The following is a 15,513-nucleotide window of genomic DNA, read 5'->3' on the forward strand; positions in this document are numbered from 1 at the left end:
GCAGCACATCAGAGGATTAGGCAGGTGGTCACACTGGCCATTGCTGTAATACAGGAGCTGAACACAGAAACTGTTAGATGTGGAAAATATTTGTTTGAAATTTAGTTGAGCATAAACTGGTTTTGTACATATTACTGCTGGAAGTTTTGCAGAGACTTCAAGTTTTACTGCAAACAGGATTTCAGAAAACCCAAGTTTTAAGAACCAGCTGTGTCCTGTTCATGTCATGTTGGGATAATTTTGGAATAAGAGAAGTTTTTTAGTAAAAAGAGATTATATCAGGTGCAATTAGGAATAGACAGGAAGGCAAAAAGAGAAAAGGAGAGCATGGAGGTTTCTGAACAGTGTATGTACATTTTGGAATTATGTTTGTCTTGGGGTGAATCTTGAAATAGGATCAGAACTGACCACAGTGAGATCTTGGGCTTTTTTGATAGCAATAAAGGGAGGCAGGGAAAGGGGATTTGTGCCATTCTCAGAAATCAAGCTGGAATGTAGGCTCACTTTAGAGTGTTTGTGATTTCACTCATGAAATTATTTTGGCCCTGAGAAGAAGGTTTTTATTTCTGGTGCTGGAAAGTCTCATTCTCCCAGTTCCTAAGGCTGAGATGCAGACACTTCCTTAGAAAATGCCTGAGAGATGGGCAGTGATGGAGATAAGATAGTGAAGACAAACAGCATGGAATGACACAGGTGCAAATCCTGGGAATGCCATTGCACAGGAAGGGCAGAATCCACTGGGGAGGCTGCCAGAGAAGCAGAAAAATAAACAGGCTGGGAAAATCACAGTGCAACAGAAAATGACAGAATTTAGAAAATACCACAGTACAACACAGGATGGAAGGAGCATATTGAGCTCACAGCATTTACCCTGCTTGTAAAATCAGAAGCTTTGGCTCATGGAATAGAAAGAATAGTGAGTTATGAGTCTGGTAATAAGAGGAAAATCAGGGGCTTATCAATGAGTGAATTTACCCTAGAAAATCTAGAATGGTCACAGCTGAGAAGCAGATATTCAGATGGGAACTGTTCAGGATAAGAAAATGTGACAGACAAAAAATATCTAAGATTTTTAATTATAACAGATCTGAGGATGAAATAGGGAAAAAAAATAGGCAAATGTCAAAGCAAGATCCTGTTTGAAGTCACTTGTGACATAGAAGTTGAATTAAAAACAAACACTAGCCCTGGAGTAATTTACATGGGTCTGTAGATATTTTAGTGATTCAAGAGCTGGCAGGACTTGGAAGAGGCCTTTATTTATATATTCTTAATTTATTTTCTGTCTGTGAATGATGATGTTTCTGCAGCCTCTTCCTCCTAAACTATCAGTCTCTTGGGCTTTTATAACTGCAAAAAATGCAGGTTGCTGGAAGGTATTGAAGTAATAATAATCACCACTGGCTTGTTGTCTGCATGGATTGTTTCATTTGTAATTTCAGTACATCAAGATGCATCACCACTCTTTTTAAAAAGACTTGAGCACATTTGTAAGTCATGTCTTACAGTGTCTCAGACTTTGAAATAATTGCATTTTCTTTGATCTCTTTGTATTTTGAAAGCCCTGATATGAGGCTGGGGAAGGAGGCTGCAGAGGATTTGGCTGCTGTGGTTCCATCTGAGCAGTGCAGTTGGAAGCCCAGTGGCTCTTTCAGAGCCTGAGTCATTAGTCTCTATTAGCTAATGGTCAACTTCTGAAGAATTCTTTTCACCCTAATGAAACTGCAAAAGGGCTTTTTTATTTGTAACAGCCATAGCTTCCTTGTGAAAATTTTGAATCCTGGAACTTTATCCTCATTAACCCAAGATTCTCCTTTCTCTGTGTTTTTTTTACTTGCTGGACAAATAACTTCGTTAGCTTTGATGTGCCCAAATGAGAGGTTTTGTGGCTGATTGTTTACACATCCACAGTGTTTCTCATGTCTAAATGTTTCTGGACATCCATCATCATAAAAATTTCAGTGTCAGGATTTGGTGCTGCCTGAAAATACTAAATGAGGAAAGGGAAAGCTTCTCCAGTGTGCAGGAGATTTTCTGAGTAAAAGAATTACAGCTTCTGGTTCTGTTAGATCACTGAAAATTCTTAGACCCTGAAAGACACTTGGATTTGTTGCTTCCAGTGAGAAACAAAAGCATAAACACTCAGAGAATGTAGATTATAATTTTCATAATCAAAACTAATCCTTAAAGCCATCTCCCCTGTGAAGGATATTGCAGCTGTTTGACCAGTGTCATCTCCCACCAAGTAGGTAACGAGGCATTTGTATTTCAGGAGTGCTTTTATAAACACAAATCTCCTAAAAAGCATTCTAAACTTTCAGATGTTCATACCAAGGTGTTTTTAAAAGCAGTTTTTCTGGTGTTTTGTTTTCTTTTACAGCTACTACTGTTCTGGAGTGTCTTGATAGCTGCAAGCTGTCAGAAAGCAATCAGATGGTTCTGCGCAAGCTGGGCATGAAACTGGTCCAGAGACTCGGGCTGACATTTGTGAAACCAAAGGTAGCCAAGTGGAGGTCAGTTTAAAGCTGAAAAGTTCAAAAAAAAGGAAAATCCAAAAGCATAAAATCCACTACAAATACATAAATCCATAGATTTGCCTTCTGCCCCTCTTAACCTTCCTTTAAAGAAAAAGAAATCCGTGTGGGATTTTTTCTGCAACCATATTCTTCATTTGCATTATTTGGAAAAAGGAGAATTCTTCCCCACTGTATTTAGTTTCCTGTATTTTTTTTCAATTTTGGTACATAAGTGAGTGCTGGGACAAGCCAAATCTGACTTTGCACGTTGCACAAGCAGAAGCCTGTCCCTATATAATGCATAACTCACTAAATATGGGAAGACCTTTGTTCCTGAAGCTGATTTAGTACAATTTTGTAAGAGTGAACATAACTTTTTCCATTACCTGGTCCTACCCTGATTCGATAGAAAGTTCACAGGGGAAAAGTGGTTTGCAATCCTGCTCTGGTTTTGCATATTAGTCAGGTTTTGGTGTCTGGTTTTACCTACTGCCAGAGGGCAAACTCTTTTTTAGATTTCTCGCACTGATATTTTAAAATTGCAGGCTCCCTTGGTGACTATTTTTATTGTATTTATTTTACTGGCTTTTGAGAACATCCTTAGGCATAGAAAATTCTTTTCAGGTGGAGAATGTACCTTGCCCCATGGCAAAAGTCAGTTTAGCATGTAAAGTCTATCTTTTGTAAGAATGCATCTACACCACGGGCTAAATATTCGAGTACAGCTTGGTCAGAAAGTACTAAGCTGGCTTTGAGATTTAAAAAGCAATTTTTAATAAGATGATTTTATTAATTTTTTTTTTTTTTTTTTTTTAGTTTTTGGAGAGACTTTTGGGGCATGGGAATTTTGTCTCTCTTTGTTGTTAGCAGTGGAAAATAGGTTATAGTGAAACAGGAAAGGGAGGGATAATGACAAGGAACTATTTGAATAGTCTGGCTCTTCTCACCTTGGAAAACAGACAACTGGGTCAGGAGCAAGGAGAATGGGATATTTCTCCCTTTCCTTTAAACAGCCACTAAATAACTGGAGAGCTGTGCCCTGGGAAGTGCAGGAGGTGGCAGACAGACTTTGTGGCAGTGTGTCCCTGCTGCAGGTGGGTGTTAAATCAGAAATCACTGGAGCTGTGTTTGCCCTGCAGGTACCAGCGTGGCTGTCGGTCCCTGGCTGCCAACCTGCAGGCTCAGGGTGCTGCTGTGCAGAAGCAGAAGAGAGAAGTTGCTGCTGCTGAAGCTGATGATGATGATGAGGAATATGACATTCCAGCAGAGATTGAAAATGTTGTTGGTGTGTTAAAGCTGGAGAGAAGTCGTTGTGATGCTGCTGGTGGATTGTGCCCTTTTAAATTGAAATTAAAAATTTATATACAAATACAAAATTTATATATAAATACATATTATATAAACCTTCTATTAAACTTTAAAAATTCTCTACAAATTAAACATACTTTGGAAAATGATCTGCTTGGGGCTAAAAAAGTAATGTGGGTATCTGTGCTGCTGTGAACAGCTGGAAGGACTCTAAAACTTCAGTCTGTACAGCTGATTAAAATAGGTGGTATTTTGTCAAATGAGTTGGATTTCAGCATCTTAATCAGAAACTTGGAGTATTTGTTGTGGAGATATAAAGATACTGAAATATGTTTTACCAATTTTATCCAGTTATATAAAAGAGATGCCCTGAGCCTTTCACAAATGGAAGGGTGAATTAAAATTTGTAATGAAATACACAACAAAAAAATGTGTCACATGAAAGCTGAAGAATTATGGTTTAATTTTTAGACTCTGGTAGTATCAAAGGAATAGCATTTGTTTCTTAATATGCAGTTGTACAGCATGTCCTCTGCTAGCTGGCTGGTGGATATTCTGTAAATAAATAGGCAAAAATTGCATCAGAAGACTTCTATAACTGAATAATCTAATGAATCTCTGCAAAAAGCACCATGGCCTCCATTTTGAATCTTTTACAGCAGTTAAAATTTCAATCTTTTTCCATAAACCACTTTGACATATTTCTTTGCTTTTAATTTCAAGTCATACTTATGTGAGAAATAGAATAAATCTAGATACAATACAAAGATTTTTATAGAAAGAAGCAAATGAAGTTTGAACACTTTAAGAATTTTTTCTGTTGTTAAATAAGACTAATCTTTTTTTTTTTAAATAAAATTATTTACAGAACAATTGTTGGTTGGCCTGAAAGACAAAGATACCATTGTCAGGTGGTCTGCAGCCAAAGGGTAAGTTTGTTATGGTGACTGTAAACAATGCATATAAACAATATAGAACATGTAAACAATATATTTGTCTTGTTTACAGCTCAGCTTAAACAGTATAGAAATGTGGTGTAATCCATGATTGGTAATTTGGGTATGTTGCCAATATTTGCTGTTACTGCAAATGGCTTTAGCACAGCCTGGGGTGGGTGGGTGCACAGGGACATTTGTCTCTCCTGCTGATGGAAAATCAGGGCAGTTTTTAGAGAATTTCAGGTGGGTTTGGAAATTGGTAAGATGAGATTTGAAGGGTGCAAAGAAACATTTCTTCAAAATGCTTTTTTTTCTCTTTCTCTTTTAAAATGCATTTCTGTTGGGGGGTTCACTGCTGTGTAGTTTTTTTTTTTAAATTTTGAGATTGTTGTTTAAGGGTATCAGTCTCAGGGCAGTGGGGTGGCATCTTGAAGTCAGGAGGATTCCATTAACTATTTTTTTTCCTATAATTTACCAATCAACTGTAGTACTAATGATCCACTGTATGCTTCTTTCTTTTTCTTCTTCTGTAGAATTGGCAGAATAACTGGAAGACTTCCAAAAGAATTAGCAGATGATGTGATTGGGTCTCTGTTGGACTGTTTTAGGTAAAAATCTTATTTCACAATTTACACACATCTAAAACATGTCTGCTTGTGGAACAGGGGGACAACATTTAGGAAGAAGGGTTTAGAAATCTGTAAATTGTCTTGCTGTCCTTCTCTCAGATTTCAAAATCTTTGAAGGCACAGATGGGCTAAGGGTATTCAATAAAGAAATTTTTTCTGATCTCTCCTTGTGACCCCATACTAAGGTAATGTGCAGGGAGTGAAGTTAATCTTAGGAAAGATTTAAAAAAATGCTCATTAACTTGCTGCTTTAGAGATTCCTGCTGTGCTCAAGCTTATGTCTTGAGTTTAGTGTCCATCCTCAGAAGCCCAGCAGAACTGGAAATGATGTTCTGAGGTTCACCAGAGGTGAGAAGCAGTCTCTGTGTGAGGGGAGGCTGAAACATGTAGGGAGAGTGAGGAATAAATAGGTGTATAATAGAGATTTATGCACTTGGGAATGGTGTGGATGTGGTTGCCCTCTAGATTTGTGTCACTAGGAGCAAACTGAAGCATCAGGTGGCAGGTTTAGAATAAAGACAGTGGTGTTATTCAGTTTTTACAGTTAAACTGTAAAAACTTCTTGCCATAGGACCATGTGGATACTGAGAATATTTACCTGAACAAAAAGCCTGCTTGTTGTCTGCAAGCTTCTCCATGATCTGCCAGAGTCTGGAAGTGTTTTGGAGAGTGAATGTGCTGGTTCTCAGATTCTGGCTAAGGCATCTGCTGATGGCTGTGTCAGAGAGGATTTGGGGCCAGGGGAAACTTTGGCTGGGGCACCCAGAGCTGTGGGATGTTCTTTTGGTGCACTTTAGTGTTGGATGTCATGGCTTTGCATTCCTGCAGAGCATGTAAAGTCATTAAACAAAAAATTAAACAAGTATCATGTGCTTTTGTTTAATACCAAATTGCTCATGACAGCTGCATTGAGTACCTGAAATCTAAAAGAGTGGTTTAGGGCACAGCAATAACAAAAAGAGTTTCTTTATTGCCAAGAAATGCTGGTCATGAGCAGTTTGTCACTCAGATGTCCCTAGTTTTAAAAAGTATTTTCACATTGGTTGTGAGTACAAATAAAGGATGCCAGCTCAAAGGATAAAGTGTGAAAGACTTGCAAGGAAAGTATCCACTTAGATGATCCCTCACTGTGTTACTGTGATTAATATAAAGAGGTACTGCTGATCTCAATTATCCCTGGAGCTTCAAAGACCTGTACTCACTGTGTTTTCTTTCCTTGTTTTTCAAGTCATAGGGATGAGTAATTCACGTAGTAATTGAGTGACCTGCTTTCTTCAGAAACACCCGGGAACAAATGTAGGCAAGGACAGAGAGAGCCTCTCTTGGAGTCTTTGCACTAAATATCTAGTGACCAAAACAGGAATAAAGCAGCTGCTCATCAGAGGCACTCTGTTGTACCTCTTGGGATAAGAAGAAAGGATTTGTTCTATGTAGACATATCAAAAGACAAGAGTCAGGGAAGAAATGAGTGATGATTTTTCACAGTGTAGTGAGATTGTCAGCACAGTTCCACTGGGGTATGAGCCTTGTGTTGTTCAGCATACACATAAAGAATCCTGGAAAAAATGGGAATGAGGGGCTGAGGAAACCAGCTGATATTTCAGGTTGATTTAATGTAGTGAGAGCTGAAAGTGACAGGAAGGAAAGTGTTACAGAAGCCCAGGTGAGGTACTATGACAGTAAATGTCATGTAAAATATAATGTCTAATGCATGCAAACTGATGTACTTGGGGCAAAATGCTGCTCACTGTCAAAGCCCTGGAAGCCACTGATCTGTCAGAGTGCATCAGGGGAGCGCTCAGCAGCTGGCAGGGAAAACAAGAGAAACCTTGGAAATGATGAGGAAAGGAAGAGATGAAATCACTGAGAAGTGCTTTAACTGATGGGGCTTTTCACAGGTGGGAAGGAGAAGTGGAGGGGTGGGATTTGCTGGATTTATCTCCACTGTAAATAGGCCAGAAGGAGGGAGAGCAAGTGGTGTTTACCATTCACTCTCCCTGGTGCCAGAGCAGGGAAGCAGCAGGAAGTGCATTTGCACACAATTATAATTAACCAGTGGAAGTCATTGCCACGGGATGTTATGGGAGCCAAAAGTGTAAAGGGAGTTCAAAAAGGGATTATCCAAATTAATGGAAGAGAGTCCCTTCAGAGGTTATTAAATAATGATCTGGCTCCAGCCTCTGGTTCAGCTGTCTCTGTGCTGCTGATGGCCAAAGCCAGGGGGGCAAGAAGGGGATGGGGGTCCTGCTTTTCTTTGGCTGAGCACCTGCTCTCAGAGGTGCAATTCAGAGATGGTGTTGGGAGAGAGGAAGCTTGAATCTGACCTAGCCAGGCTGTCTTCTCAGATTCCTACTCCTAGAGTAACACAGAATGAGCTAATTTAATCCTGCAGCATGCCACCTTTCCTTTTTTCACTCCATTATCTGCCAGCCCACTAAAAATTATTTACCATTTGGGGTTTTTTTTTGCTGTGTTCATTACAAGTTTCTCTTTCTAAAAGTGGATAAAAACCACTATTTGCTTTCTTCACATTCTCTGCCCATGTACTAGGAAGTTGTTTTCCTTTTCCCTATGGGTTTCAAGTATTGAATATTCTGTATTGAGTTACATTTATAGTCATAAATGAATTTTTAGAGTATTTAATCATATTTATAGCACTGTTTCTGTTGCATAAACAGGAAGGAAGACATTTAACTTATCATTCTTCTATTTTTCAAGTCCACTGCCATCAGTAACACAACAAGAACATGCTGCTTTGGATTAGGGGGTCTTTTAAAACGTTAGGAATTCACCATAAGAAGTGAAATCCTGAGAGGGAGGACCAGTTTTAACAAAACTTGTGCTGACATTAGTTTCCAGGAGACAGACAACGCGTGGCACGGGGGGTGCCTGGCCCTGGCTGAGCTGGGCAGGAGAGGATTGCTGCTCCCTTCCCGAATCCCAGATGGTGAGTTGCACCTGCTGACTGTAAGTTCATGAAATAATTTATATTATTAGGCACCAAATGTGTGCAGTAGACTGAGATTTGCTGATGTGTGTGTATATGCTGGGTGATGACTGAACCACTGAGTTCTAGAGTAAAACATTTGCCCATGGGGATATTTAAGTACTTCTGTCTAAAGCATTGGCTTGGGTGTGCCTTTTTTTATACTTAATAAATATTTCTTTCCAAAATGGAATTAATTTCTTGGGGTTTTCTTCTTTCTTCTTCCCTCCCGTGTTTCTTTGTACACTTGTATAAAACAATTCTGCATGTCTCCATATTGTGTCAGTGTCATTATTTAAGCAGAATATATTAAATAATTGATGACTAACTTGCACTTTAAAGCCAGTAGCTTTTGCTGTTTGTTTATGGTTAAATTTCAAAGGCCAGTTTCATGTAATTTATACATGAACTGTTTATGTTTTAAATGGGTTTTTGAAATAGCAAGATGGAAAGAAAAAGAACAGGGCAGAGGAATTGTTTCTTTGTGTGTTCTATAGTTATCAACATACATTGAATTACAGAGATATTAATGTAATTTTGGTCAATGCCATACACAGTGGGAATGACAAAAGCACAGTGTAGCAGTTGACATCCACCCTTGGGTGCTTTTACAGCAGTGGCTTGTTCTAGATGGTTCTTTGGATCCCATCTGGTGCTTCCATGTTGTACAGAGAAATGGAACACTAAATTTAAAAAATATTTCAAAGCAGGTGTTTCATACTGGTAAGTCAGGGTGCTAAATCTTGTCTAGTTTGAGGATGTGCTGTCAAATGTTGCATTTAATACAGATTATTACTCTGTCTCCATGGAAGGAGTTCATGTCCATTCTAGCATGTGCTGCATGTGAGAAGGTTTGTGCAGAGAGCCTTCAGTTGGTTTCCCTTTTTTCATTACTTTTGCCCTTGCATGATGAAGGTGAAACAGTTAGAAACCTTCCAGTTTACAGCTGGGGAATCATGGAAGGGAAATCCTCCATAGGTAAATCTGTACTTCAGTTCTGACAAAACCAGAACTGTCCACCTCTGTCAGGGAATCTGGATAACCTCATGGCAGATTTTTATTTAATTTGAAGAAGGTAGATCAAATCATCACTGGAGCTGGCTTAAATAATATAATATTATAAATAATATTTGTATGAAGATGGGGGAGAATAAATCCTTGAATTCTATGGAAGAAACACCAAAAAGTTGTTCTTCTTTCACTTTAAAGAAATTCAAATTACCAAATAGAGAGATACACAAGATTTTTTTTTACATTGTGGATAATAGTGACTGAAGCTTTCTGCTTTCAGAGATGAGTGAGGCACATAGCTTAAGGTAGTGTGAAAGTGGCAGTGGTGACACATGACTCTGTAATTTCATGTTTGGAAATTAGGGATTTAGCAGCATCTGACCCTAAGACTGAAGCTTTAATCTTGGACTGGAAAGCAGCTCTTCTCTTTGTTTGATCACGTGCTGAGGTACAGCTCAGTACCTCACACTGACTTTTGCCCTGCTGTTGGCATTTCAGTTCATTTGGCTTCTTCTGTTACTGCATTGCCTTTTTTCAAACCTCATTGATATTTTTGCCTTTTGAGAACGTGAGAGAAGCTTTTCTCTATGAAGGATTAAAGATCAGTGTATCTCTTTTTGTTCCTTACCTCAGAAACTGAAGTTCTGCCATTTACTGTTTGATTACTAAACTTCTTACAATGCTCTGAGTTGTTGACTCAAAGCAGCACAGCACAAAACATGAGTTAAAAAAAATTCTGGGAATTCTGCATTATGTTGAATGCAGCTCCCCTTCCTTGAGTAGGTTTACACCTATTAGTGATGTTCAGGCAGGTGAGTAATGATCAATGAGAAATGTATCCCTGTGGCTTTATGGGAATAATGCTTGTTCTGGGTTTGTTCTCCTTACACTGTGCAAATTTACACAGGGATCAACCTTATTTTAGTTGAACTTTTGCAGCAGTTTGGACAAGCTGGACAGCAGCTTTAAAGCAGAGGGAATTCTGAGCTTCATTATTTGGAATTAAAAGTAAGGATGAATTAACCCATGTAGTAAATTTCCATCACTGAAGAAAGCTCCTTTTGTTTGGAATTCATTTGGTCCCAAAATTCTGCTTGCCAGTTGAAAATTTAACTAGCAACTTCTTGCTAGCTGTTCTTCAATGTAGATAGTGTAGTAAATGTATTTGTGTTCATGAATGACTTTCCATATATTGTAAGTACAGATCACAAGATTTATTTGAAAAATTGCCAGTTTATATACACAGATATAGAAGTAGGAAATAGTTTTATGCTGTATGTAGAAGGGCACAGAAACTGATAGTGAGTGATAACACATGTACTGAAACAAGACCTTCACCAGGAGTTTGCCTCAGGTGAAATAAATTATATAAATAACTTTTTAGGCCTGGAGTTTGAAGGCTGCTCAGTGTCTGTCTAACCTCAGCAAAGCAGGCACCTGGATTGCTTAGTTCTTCATATTTTCAGTGTTGTTTTCATAGCCATTTAAAGTTGAACATAAACTGCATTTTTTAAACCTGTGCATGCTTTCTTTGGTTTGACTTGAATCTTGGTCTCAGTGCGAGAAGAGGTCGCTTACACAGGGTTTGGGGCAGTTTATTTAAAGTGGCCTCTGCCTCTGAGTAACTACATTTGGTCTGTTGTTCTCTCTTAGGGCAGAATGGCAAAGTGCATCCATACAGAGAGCAGTTTTTACAGTATATTCTAAAAAGCCAGTTTTAATCTTAAGCTTGTTTAAACTACTGCACAGTGACATAAAAAGGTTTTCAAAGGAAAGAAAAAGACTCCAAACCCCCCCCCATTAGATGAAGTTAAGACTATGACAGTATGTTATTGAGCAATATTGTTTCTAGAGCTTAAATGTCTTTTAAGAAAAGAAGTTGTAAAAGTTATTTTACATCATACAATTGCAAAAACCCCTTGAAGATTCATCTAATTTACTTTGGCTTTAGTAACGAATGCAAAAATTCACTCATCAAAACCTGAGCTTGTACAAGGCAAAGTTGAATTACTTAAAAATATTAATATAAAATTATGAACATTATTTACAATGGAGAGATTGAATGTATCTTGTCATGGGCCAAGCCCAATGAACAAGGGTTGGTAGAAATTTCACGATGATGCTGGTAACCAGAAACTCACTGAAAGGAGGAGAATTAGGACACTCTTGTTCTCTTCCTTAAAGTGAAGACCCTGCTGCAGTCATTGGGCCTGACCCTCTTAGCACCTTGCTGGGATTTCGTGGATTCTTTTTGGTTTGTCCTTTTTTGTCCTTTCCCCTTTGGGTTGCACTGAGTATCCTGAGCATCGGCGCCGGGCTCCGCGGGCGCGCCGTGCCCGTCCTGCGCGCCGTGCCCGTCGCCGTCCAGCCGGGCCGTGCCGGGGCTGTAGGCAGCCAGCTGGCACAGAGCCACGGCTGCTGTCTGCTTCTGCTCATCACAGCCCTCCATGAGCCCCAAGTCTGCAGCCTCACCACGCTGGGCTGCCAAGGGTTTGTCACAGGCGCTGCTGCTGGGGGTCTTGGGGACGCACGGCTCCGCTCCGGAGCTCTCCTTCTCGGCGTTCGGAGCGGCGGCGGCGTTGTCGTGGGATGGGCTGTGGAAGGATGTTTTCAGGCTGGCTGTGTTACAGGAATCCTTCACTGAGAGGTTCAGGGGCACGTCCTGCATTTCCAGGAAGCTCTGCCTGTCTGTTTTGGATGGGGTTTTGTACGTGTGCTCGTGAGTAGGTCCTGTGCTTGTGTCGGGCTTTTTTGAAAGATTGAGGGGACCTATCCCTGTGTCTTCCTCCGTGTTGGACAGGGAGCCCGCGTTGTTCTGGCCGTCGGTCTGTGTGTGTGAGTCTTCATCGGTGACATTGATGCTGGAAGAAACAAGCAGAAAAGAGAATTCACTATCAATTGCTCTTTTAAACTGGGGCTGAGGAAGTGGGCAGGAAGAGGAAGAAATCTAGACTTCTAGGCTAGAAGTCCAACAATTCGGTTGCTTCTCCTTTAAATCCCCAAATCCCTTCCACCATACTCATCACTGTAATGGAAGTAATTCCCTGGAATACTCAAACCCTTTGGAAGTACAAAAACAAGGTGGAAATTCCTGGTAATTTAAGGAGAATGAGCCGTCTGCTCACTGTAGCATCTAGTGCTTTGCCCAGTTAGTACAGAATATATTAACTCACTGCTGTAAATCTAAATCTATCTAACAGGCATTGCATGAAATGTGCCCATCTGTCTTTGTGTGCTCCTGGTAAACCTGACAAGAATTTGCAAAGTGTTATTTTACCTGTTAGGTGAATCCCCTCTCTCCTGCTGTGCCTGCGCTCCTTGAAGGGAAGGTGCTTGGTCTGTGCTTTTTCTCACAGGTCTGAAGGCTGTGAAGTTTTCTTCTGATTGGTCATACTTGCCCAGGGATGTGGATGATGGCTTGTTGGAGAGGTCAAACAAACCCTCACACGTGTGGCTTGTCTGGGTGAAGTTGGTGGGGCTGGGTCTGCCAGGGGAGCCTGTTGCTGCACTTCCTGCAAGAGGGCTCATTTTGGCATTCTCTCTTTCATTTTGGTCATCCTTAGCGTTACTTTTGCCATGCAATAATGTCATTTCTTTTTCATAATCTGCTTGTTTTTTATGTGAGCTTAGAGGGTATTGTTGGGACGGGCTTAAAGAAGCTGGGTACAGCAAGGTGGTTTCTTCCATCAGATGAGAGTTTTGATCCCTGTTAATACCAGCTACGTGTGAAAATCTGTAAAATGGAGGATCTGTCGGCCTACAAAATCCATATGGTATCGGTGGAGCGGAGTGGTATTGCTGGAACAATCGATAGTGTTCATATGCTGATGGATTTAAGGGTTTTGGAAGTGGCCCAGGGTGGGGAAGAAAGTGTCTTTGATCTTGTGCTCCATAGACAGAGAGAGCAGAGCTTTCACACTCTGAGCTACCTGGGAGCAGGTAAGGTGTGTAGATAGCAAGCCGGTGCTCATAGAAATGGGGTGAGTACTCGGGAATCATCGGTTGCATGTAAGGTGAAATGGAACCAAAGCCTTTCGTGGGAGCAACTTTGTGTGGAAATTCTGGGAGGAAAGAACCTGCCTTCCACGGGTGAGCTGGTGCGTGAAACGCAGACTTGGTGTGAAAAGGAGAACTTTTGTTAGAGAGGGAGAGGATTTCAGATGCCTCAGTGATTTCTGGGCCTTTGCTGTCTCGGTGTTCTCCGACGGGAACGAAGGCTGAGGGCCTGACCATGCCCTCCATCAGGGGCTGCACGCTGATGGCACCTTCTGCTGCAGAGCTGGCAGGGCTTAATTCCTTGGGGATCGCAGGTTTCTGTCCTTGAATTGCAGCATTTGTTGCCTGGTTTTGTAACTCAACATTTTCCTTGGCATCTTCTTTTGTAAAAGGATATTGAGGCTTTGAATCGAGGCTTGACAGTCCGTTCGTGACAGATTTAGAAGAAGTTGGTTTGACGGTAGATTCCAGCTGGTTGATCTGTTTGGGCTCCAGGGAACTGCCCTTTGGACACTTGATGACACGATCCTGCTCTGACACCAAAGTGATGGAGTTTTTGCAGAGGCCATACTTCATGTGGTTAAAGAGATGGGATTTCTCATTGCAAGTGAAGGGGCACTGGAAGCACTTGTACTTGAAGGGCTTTCCCGGTGGTCTTGGGATGTAATGAGGCTTCTTGGGTTTACGTTCTTTCAGGAGACTCATTCTTTTTTCTGCTTGAAACAATTAAATGTAATGGTTCTTTATAAAAACTTTCTTGTGGTTGGCTTCCCTAGGTTTTAGCCTCGTGATGTTTCCGGTTTTTCAGGTTTCTAGAATCCTTCTTCCCAGGTGAGGAGAAGCAGCCAGCTCCTGTGGTGTCTCAGGGAAGAGGGTGCCGGAAAACAAGGCTTTTGCCACTGGTACTGCAGGAACTGAAACACAAAGTTTAAAATGAGCTGTGGTGGAACATTGGAACTAAACACAAAGTAGAGCTTGTCTTAAGAGCATTCCCCCCTCATGCTGCATATGTTGTGTTATTTGGGTACTTTAAAACAGAATAAAAAAGCTGGATGTCAGGCTGGAGTGAGATGGGCATTGACCTTTGGCATCCTCCCGCACCCAAGCACAGTCACACAAGTGGCCTAATTTCCAGCAGCAGCACTTGTCACCTGCCTGTGCTGCCGGCTCGGGGGAGTTCTCTTTGAAAGCTGGAGGAACATTCATTGAGAAGATGAAAGTAGAAATCCAGGTGGAGCTGTTGAGAGAGGAGTGGAGTGGGTGGGATGGGAAGAGGCAGGTCCCGGCAGGGGCTGGATGTGGGGCGAGCCTGTCGGGCCGGTCCGGGAGAGCGAGGAGGGAATTTCCTGCTGTGGTGACACAAGGGTGGGGTGCATGGGTCGCTCTTGGGCGGCTGACTGGGCTCTTTCTGAGACTGACCAACACCTCTCTTCACTGCTGTGGCGTTTCCCAACAGCCCAGTCTCAATGGGTACCTCAAAAGTGCCCAATCTCTCGAAGGATAAAACCACACCGATTTTCTTCCTCTTCCTAATTCAATTAAGAGAAATGAGTGCTGCAGTGTCTGACTAATGGAATCCTCTGCCTGATAAACACATCTCCCTCCCATCCTCCTGCTGCTCCCAGATTGCACATGGTTAACACGGGCACCCCAGCGTATTAACTCGGGGGGGGGGTGTAAGTGTCTGCCAGTAATTGATTTCTAGGGGAAGGATCTATCTGCCTTTCTTTGGAAAAACGAAGGTTGTGGATACTTTATCCAGCCCGGTGATTCGCTGGGTAGATAAGTCAGGAGGGCTTGTACCGGCTTGTTCCATTATGTTCACTGATTCTGAAGGCGTGAGAAACTCTCGGAGTCAAGTTCTCATGATTTTATAGGATGTGTTATGGCAGAGATCTAAAAACTGATGATTTCATCATGAACTACAAGCATCATTATCAAAATGATGACTGTTGCAAAACCACGTACTGTATCTATTGTGTTACCCGAAACTACAGGAATACTAATTGGAAGAGTGACGAGATAGCTCCATTTTTTTTTTTAAAAAAAAGCTTTTTACATAGAAGTTTGAATTAGTAGTATTAAAATACTAAGTTTATGAAAAGAATTGCTGGTAATTATGTGCTGTG

General features: G+C 41.0%; 2 protein-coding genes across 3 annotated transcripts in view; one reads left to right on the top strand and one right to left on the bottom strand.

Annotated features, from left to right (window-relative positions):
• Positions 1-15,513, top strand: part of TBCD (tubulin folding cofactor D) — a 118,591-nt gene that overhangs the window by 16,839 nt on the left and 86,239 nt on the right. For both annotated transcript variants that reach the window (XM_084218412.1, XM_084218411.1), the window contains exons 10-14: positions 2,381-2,513; positions 3,656-3,801; positions 4,693-4,753; positions 5,296-5,370; positions 8,244-8,338. In XM_084218412.1, coding sequence (XP_084074538.1) covers positions 2,381-2,513; positions 3,656-3,801; positions 4,693-4,753; positions 5,296-5,370; positions 8,244-8,338 — 510 coding nt within the window. The remainder of the gene's footprint in view (positions 1-2,380; positions 2,514-3,655; positions 3,802-4,692; positions 4,754-5,295; positions 5,371-8,243; positions 8,339-15,513) is intronic.
• Positions 11,544-14,089, bottom strand: ZNF750 (zinc finger protein 750; the record flags this gene model as incomplete). Its single annotated transcript, XM_084218563.1, has 2 exons — positions 11,544-12,249; positions 12,666-14,089. The coding sequence occupies 2 exons, from the start codon at positions 14,087-14,089 to the stop codon at positions 11,544-11,546; spliced, it is 2,130 nt and encodes a 709-aa protein (XP_084074689.1).

The sequence above is a fragment of the Fringilla coelebs genome (assembly GCF_963513975.1).
Source record: "Fringilla coelebs genome assembly, chromosome: 19".
NCBI lineage: Eukaryota > Metazoa > Chordata > Aves > Passeriformes > Fringillidae > Fringilla > Fringilla coelebs.